The sequence below is a fragment of the Xenopus tropicalis genome, chromosome 10, assembly GCF_000004195.4.
Source record: "Xenopus tropicalis strain Nigerian chromosome 10, UCB_Xtro_10.0, whole genome shotgun sequence".
NCBI lineage: Eukaryota > Metazoa > Chordata > Amphibia > Anura > Pipidae > Xenopus > Xenopus tropicalis.
The window spans coordinates 2,241,572-2,260,260 of NC_030686.2; the positions used below are offsets into that span (position 1 = coordinate 2,241,572).

Consider the following 18,689-nt stretch of genomic DNA (forward strand, 5'->3'; position numbering starts at 1 on the left):
TGCAGCCTCTGCTTTAAACATCAGAACCAACGTCCCCCTCTAGTGGACACTCAGGCTTATTACAGGCAGGAGTGAATAGAAAAGTCACTTTATTGCACAATATTATTACACAGCAACACGTTCACCTTTATTACAATAATTACCTTAATTAACTGGTTAAATAAATATTCTCTCAATGCAAATTACTCTCCAAACAGGGAAGAGGGGGAGGTTGCGGCATGAACGACACAGGGAAGAGTGCTGCCCCCCTCAGGTCAGTAAGCGCAGCAGCAGTCAAGGGCAAAAAGGGACTTGGTGAAGCCTCTCCTGTGTGGGGAGAGAAAGGGAACATTAAGGGGCTGATGATGCTCCAAACACGGGGTCTCTCATGGCTTCACCCACCTTCCCGTGGCATCAGGACATGAAGGCTCTGACGCTGCCCCTGATGGCTGCCCGGCAGATTGGGCAGTGCCTGAGGTTGGGGGCACACTCCGTACAGACCACTAGATGCCCACAGGGCACGAATACCATGGAAACATCATTATCCATGCACACTTTGCACATCCGCTCTTCCTTCAGCTGCCGCAGCTGCTCCTCTGTGCTGAGTGGGGGCGCTGCAGGGAGTTAGGGGCACATAGGGTTAATTACCAGTTTGCCTCATTATACACACACTATCCCCCCACCCTGCCCTACTACACACAATGACCCACAAGTCTCCTTACCTGGTTCCTTGGGTGGTTCAGGCCTTTCCCTTTGAGTTGGGGCCCTTGGGACACTCACCGACTCTGGCAGAGAAACCATAGGGTTATTTGAAATGAACCACTAGGGGGCAGTAGTGCAGAGCTGCATTGCAGGGGGGTATATGTACGAGACCCACTAATACACAGTATTTGGTACTTCTGCCTGCTGATTGGGATCTGGATCAGTACCCGCACACATTATGTCCCAATGGTCATGCCGCCCAACCAGCAATGAGCTCTGATCTGTCCAAAGCAACTAAACAGTTGAAAGCAAAGCTCTGATTGGATACTGGCCTGGCGTTGGCTAAACCCATTTGTGGCGGCCCTAGCGCTATACCTGTGCCGTGGATCTCTTCTGCCCGTATCAGGTCCGTGACCAATTCCGACACGGAGCCATAACAAGACCCAGTCAGGATAAACCGGTTTATCATCAGACTCGACACCCGGTTCCGCTTGAAGCCCATCTGCAGGGCGCCCTGTGCCACAGAGGTAGAGAGGAACGGGCAGACTGGGGGAGAACCTGCAAGCAACCAGGGTTTACTGCCCCTTTAGTCCGTCTCCCAGAGAGTCACTAGGTGGCGATAGTTCCCAACACCAAAGTCAGATCCCTTTCTACCCAGAAGCCCCTATAAACCTTAGAGAGTCATGAGCTTCTGTCAGTACCAGCACCAAGAACATGCACCGCTGGCACCCTGAGGCCCCACCCACATGCCGTGAATAAATGCCCAGTAGGGCAGGTAATTGTGACATCAGTGCAGGAAAGGAACAACAACTAAATGGTGCCCAAAGAAACTCAATGGCGGAGGCCACACTCACCTGCGGAAGAGACTGGACTCCCCTCATAGGACCCCACAGATTCAGGCTGTAAAGAGATAATAAGGGGGGGGGTTAACAAAAAAAAAAAAAAAAACCTGCCCTGTGGTGATGCCCCCCACCCTGATCATAAGCCTTAAAAGGAGATATATGGGCTAAACATTAACCCTATCTGTAACAATGGCCCCTTTATTGGAGCTCCCTATAGATCCTCTCAGGTCCCTGTCTGGGTTTCATATGAGGGGTGGGCGTGTCCTAGCGGTCCCTGCTAGCAGCACAGTAGGAGGGGGAGAGCCAATCACAAATTAGGGGTGGGCATGTCCCAATGGTCCCTGCCAGAAGCAAAGTAGGAGGGGGAGAGCCAATCACAGCCCTGCACTCACACAAGCACAGACAGGCTGCAGTTCCCTATCAGGTCAGCCTAGCTGCTGATTGGTTCCTATCCTACAGTCAAAACAAGGGGTTCATAATCTATTTGTTGGCCCCTGGCACATCAGGCTCCTCCCATTTCCCCCCAGGGGGTGGGGTCCAACTCACCGAGGTCTCCGGGCTGCTGAAGAACGACTCCTGAACGCTACGGATAAAGGCCTCGCCCTTGACCTGAAGCAGAAAGTCGCACCTGTAGGGGGAATAAGAGCCACAGTGATTGGTTACTGGACTCCCACATTGTTTCTCATTAGCCAATCAGATTTCCCGGGGCTTTTTGGACTTACATTGGAAACCATTTGGCATGTTCTGTCCAGGGGTCGTCGCCTTGTTCCCAGTTGCGCAGCCCCCCATCACAGTGGAAACACTTGACGTGGTCTCTGTGCCCTGCGGGGGGGGGGGGGGGGGAGGAAAATACATCCAGTAAATATGGGGGGCTTTATATACCCCGTCAGCAAGAGTGGCCCCAATATGTGCCAGTCAGTATTCTCCCACAGAATGCTTTGCAGCAGTGCCATATGTCAAGGACTTTAAAAGGCAACAAAACAAACCAGCCCTCCTGTCAGTCAGCTGTGTGGCCCCATGGGGTGCATTACCTTGGCGCATCTCCATAAGGCTCTATATATCTGTAATGGGACACCGGCCCTTTAAGGCTTAAGGGGGCAGGATACAAAACCAAAGGTTTTAGCCAGGGGCCAACAGTTGGCCGGTTCCCTGCCCCATTGCTAGTGACTTCCCTGCATTGTATCCCAGGCAGGAACCAGAACCTGCTGCACTCAGCTGACTGGGCCATGTGAGACCGGGGGTTCTGGGGCAGCCGGTGCAATAGAAGCTACAGATACCACTTAAAGGGGCAGTTCACCATTAACTTTACTTTTAATATGTTATAGAATGGCCAATTAACCTTTCAATTGGTCTTCATTATTTTTTATAGTTTTTTTTTTATTTTTTGCTTCTTTAACCACCATTAAGTAAAAATGAAGACCAATTGCAATAACTCTCTCTACATCATAACAAAGGTTAACTCAAAGGTTTATAGGATTAGGGTACAAAACCGATAGGATACCCCCAAATCCACATTTACCCCCCCACCATGTATATAAATGCCCCCTTACACTCCGGTGGGATTTAACTCCCACAGAAATACACTATATTGCCCCAAGGGTTCACATTCAGGCTTACCCCTTCCCTGAGCCCCAAGAGCTGACACTTACAGGTGTAGAAGAAGCCGGCCCCTGCCAGTTGCTGGGGGTCCCCGTTGGCATACCATTCATATTCAGGCTTACCCCTTCCCTGAGCCCCAAGAGCTGACACTTACAGGTGTAGAAGAAGCCGGCCCCTGCCAGTTGCTGGGGGTCCCCGTTGGCATACCATTCATATTCAGGCTTACCCCTTCCCTGAGCCCCAAGAGCTGACACTTACCGGTGTAGAAGAAGCCGGCCCCTGCCAGTTGCTGGGGGTCCCCGTTGGCATACCATTCATATTCAGGCTTACCCCTTCCCTGAGCCCCAAGAGCTGACACTTACAGGTGTAGAAGAAGCCGGCCCCTGCCAGTTGCTGGGGGTCCCCGTTGGCATACCATTCACATTCAGGCTTACCCCTTCCCTGAGCCCCAAGAGCTGACACTTACCGGTGTAGAAGAAGCCGGCCCCTGCCAGTTGCTGGGGGTCCCCGTTGGCATACCTGGGCCAGGTGCTGAAGGAACCCAGTCGGTCCCCTTCCCCCGCCATTTGGGGGCACACTGGCTCCCAGGTCCGGTCCGGTTCTTCCCCAGAAAGCTGCCCCAGTATCTGCCCATCCACAGAGTCCGTACCCTCGGGGGGGCCCCGCCGCACCTGGAGGAAGGGGCAGGAAGGGAAGAACTTGCGGTGCTCGGTGTCCGGCCGGTCCCCCGGCTCCCAGCTCCTCAGGACCCCCCCACAGGAGAAACACTGCACTCGGTCCCCCGGTCCCAGGTAGTAGAACCCCGAACGCGCAAGTTCCGCGGGGGAGACGGTGCGGCAAGTGTGAGGCCACGCCCTAAAGCTCCGCTGCCTCTCGGCTTCGCTCCTCATATTGGGGGGAACCCGGGGCACCCCCCGTCCGCTCAGCGTCGGTCCCCTATCTCCGTCCATACTCAGCGCTCTGTGCCGCAGCTTGGGATGCGCAGCGACTGACTCTCCCGTGTGGCTTCTGGAACAGACAGCGGCTGAGTCAGCGGGACCTGGGGGGCAGCGACAGGGTCAGGGCCGCCCCCCACCCACCGGGATCCCGGCGCAACAACGGGTGTCCCAGGTAATTATGGGGGGGCCGTTCACTTAACACCCCGGTAACTCAAACAGGGACCGTAGGACCTACAAGCCCCCCCCCCCCCCAAATTTCACTTACATACAGGCAGAATGGGGAGACCTTTACCTCTATATACGGAGCATCCTCCAGCCCTAATCCTACATGAGCCCCCCCCCCACACACACAGGGGCCCCTAATCCTACATGAGCCCCCCACACACACACACAGGGGCCCCTAATCCTACATGAGCCCCCCCCCACACACACACGGGCCCCCTAATCCTACATGAGCCCCCCCCACACACACACAGGGGCCCCTAATCCTACATGAGCCCCCCCACACACACACAGGGGCCCCTAATCCTACATGAGCCCCCCCACACACACACAGGGGCCCCTAATCCTACATGAGCCCCCCCCACACACACAGGGGCCCCTAATCCTACATGAGCCCCCCCCACACACAGGGGCCCCTAATCCTACATGAGCCCCCCCCACACACACACAGGGGCCCCTAATCCTACATGAGCCCCCCCACACACACACACAGGGGCCCCTAATCCTACATGAGCCCCCCCCCACACACACAGGGGCCCCTAATCCTACATGAGCCCCCCCCACACACACACGGGCCCCTAATCCTACATGAGCCCCCCCCACACACACACGGGCCCCCTAATCCTACATGAGCCCCCCCATCCTACATGAGCCCCCCCACACACACACGGGCCCCCTAATCATACGTGAGCCCAGACACAGGGGCCCCTAAACCAACATGAGCCCCCGACACACACAGGGGCCCCTAATCCTACATGAGCCCCCCCCACACACACAGGGGCCCCTAATCCTACATGAGCCCCCCCCCCCCCACACACACAGGGGCCCCTAATCCTACATGAGCCCCAACCCACACACACACAGGGGCCCTTAATCCTACATGAGCCCCCCCACACACACAGGGGCCCCTAACCCTACATGAGCCCCCCCCCACACACAGGGGCCCCTAATCCTACATGAGCCCCCCCCACACACAGTGGCCCCTAATCCTACATGAGCCCCCCCCACACACACACAGGGGTCCCTAATCCAACATGAGCCCCCCCCCACACACACAGGGGCCCCTAATCATACATGAGCCCCCCCCCCACACACACAGGGGCCCCTAATCATACATGAGCCCAGACACAGGGGCCCCTAATCCAGTGAAGGTACTTACCTATGGGCAGGTAAATAGGTTACTCTCCCCCAGTAGAACCTTTGTACTTCTGTGACACAAGCCACGCCCCAGTTCTCCCAGCCTGCTGCACATTCCCTAATTAGTGCCCCTCCCATATAACAGATTTGTAGCCCCACCCCCTTTCCCAACCTGCAGCTGGGACTCCCCCCCCATCTCATTTACATTTGACCCCTTCCTGACCAGAAAAAGACAATGACTGCTGAGTTTTTGGGGCAACTTGTAGCAGGTTGCAAATCCGTTGCACTGCTTTCTATGGGCCAGGCCACATGGGCTTTCATTTGTAGCACAGCCGGTCCCCCATAAGAAAGACGAGTATCTTTTTTTTTTATTTTATCTATTTTCTTTATTTATTTTTTTATCAAATAAATAAAAAACAAGACAATTACAAAATCTGTACAATGCAATGTGTTTTTATAACCAATAAAACTGCTATTGTGCTACAGGCCGGGGCCCCGACAGCTTGATATTCTAAGCAACGTCTGTCCCAAGCTGCACTGCTGGTTCTGACCCGTGCAATGATGGACACTCTCCTCCAGTGAGGGCCATGTCAGACCCAGCAGTAGTGAGGGTTTATATACCCTTTAGGAGGGCAATGTAGCTCTTTGTTGCCCCCCGCTGGAGACTGGGGGCAATAAAGCACCTTGCGGAAGAACCGGGGTCGGAATGGTATATAATATCAGGTCGGGCCCAACCCTTCGCGTGGGACTTCAGAACCAAATACTGGACCTTTTTTTGTGGCAATGTGGTTCCCCCCTATTAACCCAGTGTTGGAATGTGGGGCAGAAGGGGTCCCTATTCATTTCAGGCTCCGCCTATTTCTGCAACGAGACGCCTACAGACGCGCAGAAGAACCCATCATCATCATCATCACATTGCCTGACGGCAGGGTTGGACTGGGACACCGGAAAAAAACCCGGTGGTGGCCAACCACCTTGGGGGGTGTCGGGCACCTGGAGCTGCAGCCCCCGTGGCCCCCGACCCTGCCTGTTAATGTTATAGAATTCCCTATTCCTAGCAACTTTGCAATTAGTTGTCATTAGTTATTTTCTATAGTTTTTTAATTATTTCCCTTTCTCTTCCGACTCTTTGCAGCTTTCAAATGGGGGTCACTGACCCCGGCAGCCAAACCCTATTGCTCTGTGAGGCTCCAGTTTTATTGTTACTTTTTATTAATTATCTTTCTATTTAGCCCCTCCCCTATTCATATTCCTGTCTCTCATCCAACCCACTGCCTGGTTGCTAAGGTAACTTGGACCTTAGCAACCAAAACCTATTGCTCTGTGAGGCTCCAGTTTTATTGTTATTGTTACTTTTTATTCCTTATCTTTCTATTCAGCCCCTCCCCTATTCATATTCCTGTCTCTCATCCAAACCACTCCCTGGTTGCTAAGGTAACTTGGACCTTAGCAACCAAAACCTATTGCTCTGTGAGGCTCCAGTTGTATTCTTATTGTTACTTTTTATTGCTTATCTTTCTGCACAGGGCCCTCTGCTATTTATAATCCCATCTCTCATATAAACCACTGCCTGGTTACTGGGGTAAAAAAGACCCTAGCAACCAAACAGAGCGCTCAACAAAAACCTAAATAACCAAAAAAAAACCATCGATAATAAAAAATGTAGACCAACTGCTAATTGTCAAACAATATCAATGTCTACAACATATTAAAAGTTGAACTACCCCTTTAAAGGGTAAATAAACAAATGCTGTATGTGGAGAGAAAAGGCAGGAGTCTGCCGCAGAGCTTACAATCTACAGTTTGGCAGAGCCTATTGGGCAGAGTGGGGATTGGATGGCCTCTGAGTGCAATAGGAGCTCAGCGAATTGGGGGGTGGGACCCATAGGAAGGGGCCACATTGCTCTGCACCATGATTGGGGCAGTCAATCTCCCACTATTGGGGCAAATAATCAGGGGCCCAACTTTAAAACCCGCTGGTAGGAACCAGCCCTATGGGGAAACACAGCGCTACTCAGTAACAGCCAGAGAACCCCCTGCCATAGACAGTACTGGGAATTGCCCCTGCCATAGACAGTACTGGGAATTGCCCCTGCCATAGACAGTACTGAGAATTGCCCCTGCCATAGACAGTACTGGGAATTGCCCCTGCCATAGACAGTAATGGGAATTGCCCCTGCCATAGACAGCATTGGGAATTGCCCCTGCCATAGACAGTAATGGGAATTGCCCCTGCCATAGACAGTACTGGGAATTGCCCCTGCCATAGACAGTACTGGGAATTGCCCCTGCCATAGACAGTACTGGGAATTGCCCCTGCCATAGACAGCATTGGGAATTGCCCCTGCCATAGACAGTAATGGGAATTGCCCCTGCCATAGACAGTACTGAGAATTGCCCCTGCCATAGACAGTACTGGGAATTGCCCCTGCCATAGACAGTACTGGGAATTGCCCCTGCCATAGACAGTAATGGGAATTGCCCCTGCCATAGACAGTAATGGGAATTGCCCCTGCCATAGACATACTGGGAATTGCCCCTGCCATAGACAGTAATGGGAATTGCCCCTGCCATAGACAGTAATGGGAATTGCCCCTGCCATAGACAGTACTGGGAATTGCCCCTGCCATAGACAGTACTGGGAATTGCCCCTGCCATAGACATACTGGGAATTGCCCCTGCCATAGACAGTAATGGGAATTGCCCCTGCCATAGACATACTGGGAATTGCCCCTGCCATAGACATACTGGGAATTGCCCCTGCCATAGACATACTGGGAATTGCTAAACACACAGATAATTATCAGTAAATGATCAGCATTGTCTGTCTGTGTCGCTGCTACTAGTCGCTGGGGGCAGGACACACGGGCAGAGGAGGCGCAGGAAGCAATAAATCAGCCCCAGGCACAAAGGCTACTGAAGCCAGTGTCTCACAGGGTCACATGACTCGGCGCCCCGCCCACTCGCCTATCCCCAGGCCTCTCGCAATGAGCCCCCTCTGCACATGCTCTCGCTTTATACCGGTAATAGGAACTTGCAATCACGTGGTTCGCTGCAGCCAATGAGACACTTCCGGTTATTCCCCAAGTCTTGCGCTACTTCCGCCACTGGTTTGCGCGACGCATGCGTAGTTTTTTTTCATTCCTTCCCGACGTGCACTGCGTGGTTGCTGACGTCAGCCGCACTCTGCCCAGTCTCCGCCGCCATTGGTGAGTGTGAAGCCTGTTCCCTCCCGGGCCAGAACCGAAGCAGCGGGGCTCTCCGTCCGAACCGAACCTCCCCGCACCGCCGCGACTCCCCGGGCCCTCGCCTGCCTCCTCCATCCGAGGCCTACACCCGCTCCTGGGCCTCGACCTGCACTGAGGCCCCGGCCTGCCCAGCCCCTTGCGTCTCCCGGACCCGCTCTTCATGAAGGATGTCTGCTACTAGCGTGGATCCCCAGGTGAGTGAGCCCCCGTACCCTCTGCCCCGGGGTATCCCCCCCCCCCCGTACCCTCTGCCCCGGGGTATCCCCCCCCCCCCGTACCCTCTGCCCCGGGGTATCCCCCCCCCGTACCCTCTGCCCCGGGGTATCCCGCCCCCCCCCCCGGGGTATCCCGCCCCCCCCCCCCGGGGTATCCCGCCCCTGCCCCAGGATCTGCCCCAGGATCTGCCCCAGTACGGCCGGTACCGCTGTTCTACCCACTCCCAGGATCTGCCCCAGGCCTCCATACTTATTGCCCCGCACCCGTCTAAATACCCCGAGATCTGCCCCCTAATTCCCCCGCCACCTCCTAATTCTAATCTGTTGGCCCCGCCCCCGATTCTTCCTGCCCGCCACACCCATCGCATTGCCCCGCCCACTTACCCCATCTCTCTAACTTTACCCCTCCTGCCCGGTACCAGTCTCTGCCAGTTGCCCCAACACCCCCTTTATTTCTGCCCCAGCCTTACCCCCCGGTTTCATTTTATTCCCCTTAATCCCCATCTCACCCCCCCAGTTACCCCTGTATTTAACCCTTTATTATCCCAGCTCCCCCCATTCCCCCACCAGAAACTTGGTACCCTTTTTCCACCAGCCATATTCATTTGTGGGGCAATTTAACTGCCCTGGTGCTAGGGCACCCTATAGCCCCCCACCCCTCCCTCCTGCCCTGCACCCTATAGCCCCCCACCCCTCCCTCCTGCCCTGCACCCTATAGCCCCCCATCCCTCCCTCCTGCCCTGCACCCTATAGCCCCCCATCCCTCCCCCCTGCCCTGCACCCTATACCCCCCATCCCTGCCCTGCACCCTATAGCCCCCCATCCCTCCCTCCCTTCTGCCCTGCACCCTATAGCCCCCCCATCCCTCCCTCCTGCCCTGCACCCTATAGCCCCCCCATCCCTCCCTCCTGCCCTGCACCCTATAGCCCCCCCACCCCTCCCTCCTGCCCTGCACCCTATAGCCCCCCATCCCTCCCCCTGCACCCTATAGCCCCCCATCCCTCCCCCTGCACCCTATAGCCCCCCCACCCCTCCCTCCTGCCCTGCACCCTATAGCCCCCCATCCCTCCCCCTGCACCCTATAGCCCCCCACCCCTCCCTCCTGCCCTGCACCCTATAGCCCCCCATCCCTCCCTCCTGCCCTGCACCCTATAGCCCCCATCCCTCCCTCCTGCCCTGCACCCTATAGCCCCCCATCCCTCCCCCCTGCCCTGCACCCTATACCCCCCATCCCTGCCCTGCACCCTATAGCCCCCCATCCCTCCCTCCCTTCTGCCCTGCACCCTATAGCCCCCCCATCCCTCCCTCCTGCCCTGCACCCTATAGCCCCCCCATCCCTCCCTCCTGCCCTGCACCCTATAGCCCCCCCACCCCTCCCTCCTGCCCTGCACCCTATAGCCCCCCATCCCTCCCCCTGCACCCTATAGCCCCCCATCCCTCCCCCTGCACCCTATAGCCCCCCCACCCCTCCCTCCTGCCCTGCACCCTATAGCCCCCCCATCCCTCCCCCTGCACCCTATAGCCCCCCCATCCATCCCTCCCTTCTGCCCTGCACCCTATAGCCCCCCCATCCCTCCCTTCTGCCCTGCACCCTATAGCCCCCATCCCTCCCCCTGCACCCTATAGCCCCCATCCCTCCCTTCTGCCCTGCACCCTATAGCCCCCCATCCCTCCCTCCTGCCCTGCACCCTATAGCCCCCATCCCTCCCCCTGCACCCTATAGCCCCCCATCCCTCCCTCCTGCCCTGCACCCTATAGCCCCCATCCCTCCCCCTGCACCCTATAGCCCCCATCCCTCCTTCCCTTCTGCCCTGCACCCTATAGCCCCCCCATCCCTCCCTCCTGCCCTGCACCCTATAGCCCCCCCATCCCTCCCCCCTGCCCTGCACCCTATAGCCCCCCCATCCCTCCCCCCTGCCCTGCACCCTATAGCCCCCCCATCCCTCCCCCCTGCCCTGCACCCTATAGCCCCCCCATCCCTCCCCCCTGCCCTGCACCCTATAGCCCCCCCATCCCTCCCCCCTGCCCTGCACCCTATAGCCCCCCCATCCCTCCCCACTGCCCTGCACCCTATAGCCCCCTGCACCCTATAGCCCCCCCATCCCTGCCCTGCACCCTATAGCCCCCCCATCCCTCCCCTGCCCTGCACTCTATAGCTCCCCCATCCCTCCCTCCTGCCCTGCACCCTATAGCCCCCCATCCATCCCTCCCTCCTGCCCTGCACCCTATAGCCCCTCCCATACCTCCCTCCTGCCCTGCACCCTATAGCCCCCCATCCATCCCTCCCTCCTGCCCTGCACCCTATAGCCCCCCCATCCATCCCTCCCTTCTGCCCTGCACCCTATAGCCCCTCCCATACCTCCCTCCTGCCCTGCACCCTATAGCCCCCCCATCCCTCCCTCCTGCCCTGCACCCTATAGCCCCCCCATCCCTCCCTCCTGCCCTGCACCCTATACCCCCCCCCGCTCCGTGCCTGTAACTGTGTGCCACTTACGGCCCCTCTCTCTCTTTTTCTCTCCCCCATGTGGCCCCACAGCGACCAAAGGGACAAGACAGTAAAGGTAAGTTATAATAATAATAATAATTCTGTGTTGGGGGTGACCCTGCCCTGAATCCCCACCCTAGCTATATAATATATATATATTTCTGGACAGGGCTTCGTGGGTGGGACTTTGCCCCTTAGAGGCGGAATAGCGCAGCCCCATTAATGCCCCAATTTTCTCTAAACGGGGGGCTTCACCCAATGTAATTGGAAGCCGAGTCTCTGTCCATTTCTGTTCTGTGCCTGACTCATAATCCAGTGTAATGGGGGGGCTGGTCCCCCCCACGTCTGTTATTCAGCCCCTTCTGCTACATAGTTCAGGGGTCGGAGCCAGCAGTGCAGGGAATACACACGGCTTCCCATAGCAACGATATCTGCACAATAGTATCAGTGGGAATGTGTAACTAAAGGAGAAGCAAAAGTACAATCACTTCACTTTAAAGGATGTTATGAAGTTGCTTAAATTGATATTTTATCCCACTATATGGGTGGAGTTCCCCTTTAATTTTGCAATGCACAGGTTTGCTGGGTAAGCCCATCCGTTTCAGTTAAGTTGGGCAATCATTGCTCTGTGTGTGTGTGATTGGATTGATAAGACAATACTTTGCCATTGGCTGTATATATTAATACTTGGCCAGCCTTATTGCCCCAGCCTGGTATCTCATCGTCCTAGTGAAACTACCTTGGCACCTCGGCTGGCACTTAGTGCCTGTACCTTGGCACCTCGGCTGGCACTTAGTGCCTGTACCTTGGCACCTCGGCTGGCACTTAGTGCCTGTACCTTGGCACCTCGGCTGGCACTTAGTGCCTGTACCTTGGCACCTCGGCTGGCACTTAGTGCCTGTACCTTGGCACCTCGGGACTGGCACTTGACGGTGGCCTGTGGTACCTTGGCACCTCGGCTGGCACTTAGTGCCTGTACCTTGGCACCTCGGCTGGCACTTAGTGCCTGTACCTTGGCACCTCGGCTGGCACTTAGTGCCTGTACCTTGGCACCTCGGCTGGCACTTAGTGCCTGTACCTTGGCACCTCGGCTGGCACTTAGTGCCTGTACCTTGGCACCTCGGCTGGCACTTAGTGCCTGTACCTTGGCACCTCGGCTGGCACTTAGTGCCTGTACCTTGGCACCTCGGCTGGCACTTAGTGCCTGGGAGCTGTAGTGCTGTCTGCCCCCAAGATGGCGGCGCACGTGGCTGGTGCTGACGGTACATAAGGAAGTACCGGTGTCACATGTAATCCCTTCCCTAGTGGAACTCAAGGGCACAGTTACTTCCTTACCCTCCATGTCATGTAGTCGTGTTACACGCGTGCGCCAGTAGCTGTACATGTATGTGTGTGTTTATCTGCTTCCCCAGCCCAATATACTCCCATTCCTACAGGCAGATAATTGTTACTTGGGTTTTATTTCCCCTTTAACCACGTTAGTTGCAAACTTAATTTCTCCCCCAAAGTTTTTCCACTAGGGCGCTCAAACAATGATCTTATTTCAGTTCAAAACGGAACCCTGCACCAGAAGGACAGCGTGCACGATAATGACTTCGAGCAGTACCTGTCGGGACAGTCCAATCAGGTGAGCAGCCCGGCCAATCACCAGAGGCGCGCCCGGAAGCCGTGCAGCAGCAGCCGTAGGGCAGGCTTATCTATTATTAATCACGGCTATGGATATAGAAGCCCTTCCCAGTGACTGGGATTCCCTGGGGGCAGCGGCCATGCTGTATTCCTGCTTATGGCGCTCAGTACTGAAACGTATTAACCCCTATTAGTAGCTGGTTATATACACTGATTAAAACCTATTTTTCTAGGAAGGAGGCCATAAAGGGGTTAGAGTAAAAGTCCAACACAATTTGCAATTGGTCTTCATTTTTTATTATTCGTGATTTTTTAATTTTGTTCAGAAATTCCCCAGCTTGGAATTTTGGCACTTATCTGGTTACTAGGGATCAGATTACCTTAGCAACCAGTGGGTAGTGTGAATGAGAGGCTGGTATATGAATAGGGGAGGGGGTGAATAGAAAAATAATTAATTAATAAAAAGTAACAGTAACAATAAAACTGGAGCCTCAGAGAGCGATAGGGTTTGGCTGCCGGGGTCAGTGACCCCCATTTGAAAGCTGGAGAGATATAGATGAAGGCAAATAATTAAAAAAAACTATAACAAATAAATAATGAAGACCAATTGCAAAGCTGCTAGGAATAGTACATTCCCTAACTTACTGCAAGTTACTTTAAAGGGAAACTACCCCTTTTAAGGATTGGATCTGCGAGCTTCACCAATGCCCTGTGGGGTGCTCTGCAGAAAAGTGGGCACTAGGAACACCCCAAAAATAACGAAGCCCAATTTATCTTGTTCAGCATTGGCTTCCTGTCCCATAGGTACAGACCCCACAGGGTTAATCCATAAGCAGTAAAAGGGGCAGTTCACCTTTAAATTAACTGTTATGTTGTAGACATTAATATTCTGAGACAATTTGCAATTGGTCTTCATTTTTTATGGTTTTGCATTTATTTAGCTTTTTATTCAGCAGCTCACCATTTGGTATTTTAGCAGCTCTCTGGTTGCTAGGGTCTTTTTTTTTTTTTTTTTTTTTTTTACCCTAGTAACCAGGCAGCGGTTTAAATAAGAGATGGGAATATGAATGGGGAGGGGCTGAATAGAAAGATAAGTGATAAAAAGTAACAATAAAACTGGAGCCTCACAGAGCAATAGGGTTTGGCTGCCGGGGTCAGTGACCCCCATTGGAAAGCTTGGGTCAGAAGAGAGAGGCAAATAATTCAGAAACTATAAAGAATAAATAATGGAGACCAATTGCAAGGTTGCTAGGAATAGGGCATTTTATAACGTACTAAAGTGAACCCTCACTTTAACCCTTGCGCCCATTGGTGCAGAGGCCTTGTGAGATTACGTTTGTGACCCAGTTACGCACATCTCGGCCAATGGGACGAGGGATACCTGCCGTAGTTCTGCCCCAGGCTGTTACATGTTGCCCTAGGCACCTTGTAGTACCTGCTTACTGCCATAGACACAATAGGAGGCCAATGCGCGTAAACTTGAACCCTCATTGTGATCTTGTAAGCTTAGAATCCCACCTCCCTTTCTATGCAGAACTACAACTCCCAGCATCCCGTGCTGCTCAATAGAGGGTTAGGTTAGATTTTGTAGCATTTGTCGCTGTTTGTCTCATTCTCCTTATTAAGAAGCAGAGACTGACCCTTCTCTTTCTCCTTCCAGAGTAACAGCTACCCTTCCATGACCGACCCGTACCTGTCCAGTTACTACCCTCCTTCTATCGGCTTTCCGTATTCGCTCAGCGAAGCTCCTTGGTCAACCGGCGGGGACCCCCCGATCCCGTACCTCACCCCGTACGGACAGCTCAGCAACGGAGACCACCATTTCATGCACGATGCGGTCTTTGGGCAGCCCGGCGGCCTGGGGAATAACATCTATCAGCACCGGTTCAACTTCTTCCCTGAAAACCCAGCCTTTTCCGCATGGGGGACGAGCGGCTCCCAGGGGCAGCAGACCCAGAACTCCGCCTACGGGGGCAGTTACAGTTACCCACCCAGTTCCTTGGGCGGGACCATAGTGGACGGACAGACCGGGTTTCACAATGAAACTCTGAACAAAGCCCCCGGTATGAACAGCATTGAGCAGGGCATGGTGGGCCTTAAGATCGGGAGTAACGTCACCGCTTCCGCCGTAAAGACGGTGGGCTCTGTGGTTAACAGCGTGGGGATGCCCAGCGCTCTGTCCGGCAATGGCGGCACTAGCATAAGCATGCCCCCCTCCAAACCCACGTCCTGGGCGGCCATCGCCAGCAAACCGGCCAAGCCGCAGCCCAAAGCAAAAACTAAACCAGTCACTATAATCGGAGGGGCCCTCCCACCTCCCCCGATCAAGCATAATATGGACATAGGTACTTGGGACAATAAAGGACCCGTGGCTAAGCCCCCGATGCCGCAACAAATCCCGTCCCCCCAGTCCATGCCTCCGCCTCAACCTCAGCTGCTGCAGCCAATCCCGGCTCAGCCTCCACCAATGTCTCAGACTCCGTACCAAAACCCACCGCCCCCTCAGCAGCAGCCACAGGCCCCTCAGAACCGCTGGGTGGCCCCACGGAACAGGAACGCTGCTTACGGCCAGGGCGGAGGCCCGGACGGGAACCCTCTGGGCGGGGCTCAGTCTCACTCCGCCCCTGGGAACGAGTCCCACCCCGTGCTGGAGAAACTGAAGGCCGCCCACAGCTACAACCCCAAGGACTTTGACTGGAACCTGAAAAACGGGCGCGTGTTCATAATAAAGAGCTACTCCGAGGACGACATCCACCGCTCCATCAAGTACTCCATCTGGTGCAGCACAGAGCACGGCAACAAGCGCCTGGATAGCGCCTTCCGCTCCATGAACGGCAAGGGCCCCGTCTACCTTCTGTTCAGCGTCAACGGCAGCGGACACTTCTGCGGCGTGGCCGAGATGAAGTCCCCCGTGGACTACGGCACCAGTGCGGGCGTCTGGTCGCAGGACAAGTGGAAGGGCAAGTTCGACGTCAAGTGGCTCTTCGTCAAGGACGTTCCCAACAACCAGCTGAGGCACATCCGCCTGGAGAACAACGACAACAAACCGGTCACAAACTCGCGCGACACGCAGGAGGTGCCCTTAGAAAAAGCAAAACTGGTGCTCAAAATCATTGCCACTTACAAGCACACGACCTCCATCTTTGATGACTTTTCTCATTACGAGAAGCGGCAGGAAGAGGAAGAGGTCGTGCGCAAGGTAATGGCTAAACCCGACTCTTGCTAGAAACCTAAATGCTTGCCCCCGCCCCCTGCCCCGCCCACCCTCCCCGTCTGGCTGCTTGGCGCCTAAATCCGGGGGAGGAAGTCACGATTCCATTAAAGGAGAAGTTCACGTTTGAACCAACTTGTTCTGTGATGTAGACATTGATATTCTAAGACGATTTCCCATTTTTGTTTTTTTTTTTTGGCTAATTTTTCTGTCCGCTCCTATCCAGTTGCCCCCCTCTCCTTATTCATCTCCTTTTTTTCTGTTATCGATGCCACTGCCTGGTTGCTAGGGCAAGGTGTCATCCTAGCAACCGACTATGTTTAAATTGCTAACTGCAGATTAAAAGATTGAATCAAAACCCATCGTTAAGTTGCCTTAGAATACCACTCTCTACAGCGGCTGCAAGTTAATTCCAAGGTGAACTTTGCCAACGGGAAATCGCTGTGTGTAGTAATGTCGCTCGAGGGCAGTTTGGGACTCCAGCCTCACCCCCAAATAAGTACAGTATGGCACTATGGACAACAAGATGATACGGGCAGGCTAATACCCCATGCAAATGTCCTTAAACAGAGGTTTTAACCTCCCAGCGTAGGCCTTTGGCACAAGTTGCCCCGCAGCATCTACATTAGCCAATGAGCATTCACTCTTTTTATCACATGACTTGTATCAAACTCTATTTGAACCCTATACCTGTAAATCAGTAGTGACCCTTCTGCCCCCTGTGTGAGGGCCAACTGCCTACCCTGGGTCTGGCTGGGGGTAGTCATGGTTAGAGACTTATTGACTAAGTGCCTACCGAGGGCTGCTTGCCCACTGCTGGCACTTAATCATTAATCCAGACTCTCTTGGTCAGATATATAAAGAGCTACAGTTCCAAGTGTGCCAGCACAGGCATGCTGGGAGTTGTAGTTCTCCCTCAATTGAGCTGTATTGGTGGTGGTTGGAAGTGGCCTGGCTATTTGGTTGGGTGCGTTGAGACCTTGGGTTGGCCAATGGGCTCCCAGTACCTACATAAATACACAAGCTGGTGAGTGTAGCGCCACCTAATGAGTGGTTATTGTAACTGAGCTCCCCTGGGGCCGCAGCGCTGGGGGAGTTATTAAAGCAACCGAATGGATTGTGTAAATGTCTCTGCTGATTTCTGTACAAAACACTCTGTGCCAGGGAGATGCCACGGGCATGGGCTAAACTGTAACTGGCAGCGGGCACACTGGTAATGACTGACACTCAATATGTTCATTAATCTGCTCCTAGTGAATCTGTGCCTCTGCTCGTTATCGTTAGCTTGCTAATAAATGACTTGCTATTTAGCGACTAAAGAAAAGGGTAATTAATGTGAGTCTGGGAGAGGCGGAGCCTGAATTCCCTGTCCCTCATTGGGAGGGGGGGGGTCTGAAATGAAGCCCCCCATTATAAGACCGAGGCCCACCCTCGCACTCACAGTAGCTCTGTATGACTGGCCCCTTATATAAAGGATGGTGGGCTGAGTGCTGTCACGTAACAGTCACTGACTTCTGCCCCGGGGGCAAGTTTGCCTGCATGGGGGGGGGAGACAGGTGGGTGTTGCTGAGGTTCTGTCTCCCCAGTAGCAGACAGGGTCCCGGTGCTGTGGCCCCTCACTAGAGTGGGATTCCCTGCAAAATGTGTTTCCCTAAGGGGCGGGGCTATGGCAGCACTGGGCGGTTTCTCCTATCAATCTGTGTCAGAATCTTCACAAAGGGCTAATGTGGCCTTGTAACTGGAGAGCTGGGTGCAGGTGTATAGCCCTGTATAATCAGCCCCCCCCCCCCACTGGCCTGCTGCCGCCATACGTATAAACACTCTGTCCTGCTCTATGAAGGCCAGTTAGGGGGGGATTTGGGGTGAGTGCTTATTTGTGCCCTGGGTACCCCTGGAACTATAGCAGGGTGACTGTTACCCCAATGTTTCTATATATCTGTAACCTTGTTATGGGCTAAGGGGGCCCAGCCTGAAGGCCAGTTAGGGGGGGATTTGGGGTGAGTGCTTATTTGTGCCCTGGGTACCCCTGGAACTATAGCGGGGTGACTGTTACCCCAATGTTTCTATATATCTGTAACCTTGTTATGGGCTAAGGGGGCCCAGCCTGAAGGCCAGTTAGGGGGGATTTGGGGTGAGTGTTTATTTGTGCCCTGGGTACCCCTGGAACTATAGCGGGGTGACTGTTACCCCAATGTTTCTATATATCTGTAACCTTGTTATGGGCTAAGGGGGCCCAGCCTGAAGGCCAGTTAGGGGGGGATTTGGGGTGAGTGCTTATTTGTGCCCTGGGTACCCCTGGAACTATAGCGGGGTGACTGTTACCCCAATGTTTCTATATATCTGTAACCTTGTTATGGGCTAAGGGGGCCCAGCCTGAAGGCCAGTTAGGGGGGGATTTGGGGTGAGTGCTTATTTGTGCCCTGGGTACCCCTGGAACTATAGCGGGGTGACTGTTACCCCAATGTTTCTATATATCTGTAACCTT

General features: G+C 54.4%; 2 protein-coding genes across 6 annotated transcripts; one reads left to right on the top strand and one right to left on the bottom strand.

The window, feature by feature from the left end:
• Nucleotides 1–71: 71 nt before the first annotated feature.
• On the bottom strand, nt 72–5,528 carry birc7 (baculoviral IAP repeat containing 7). Of its 4 annotated transcripts, none has more exon segments than NM_001113122.1 (9): nt 72–306; nt 382–593; nt 702–764; nt 1,057–1,239; nt 1,536–1,581; nt 2,070–2,151; nt 2,246–2,345; nt 3,589–4,130; nt 5,442–5,471. In NM_001113122.1, coding segments are annotated over 7 exon segments (1,158 nt in total). In that variant the 5' UTR covers nt 4,073–4,130; nt 5,442–5,471; the 3' UTR covers nt 72–306; nt 382–393.
• Nucleotides 5,529–8,512: 2,984 nt separating this feature from the next.
• ythdf1 (YTH N(6)-methyladenosine RNA binding protein 1) lies at nt 8,513–17,326 on the top strand. Of its 2 annotated transcripts, none has more exons than XM_031894016.1 (4): nt 8,513–8,861; nt 11,419–11,443; nt 12,876–12,994; nt 14,654–17,326. In XM_031894016.1, exons 1-4 carry the CDS (start codon nt 8,835–8,837, stop codon nt 16,217–16,219), a joined length of 1,737 nt encoding a protein of 578 aa, XP_031749876.1. In that variant the 5' UTR covers nt 8,513–8,834; the 3' UTR covers nt 16,220–17,326.
• Nucleotides 17,327–18,689: the final 1,363 nt, after the last annotated feature.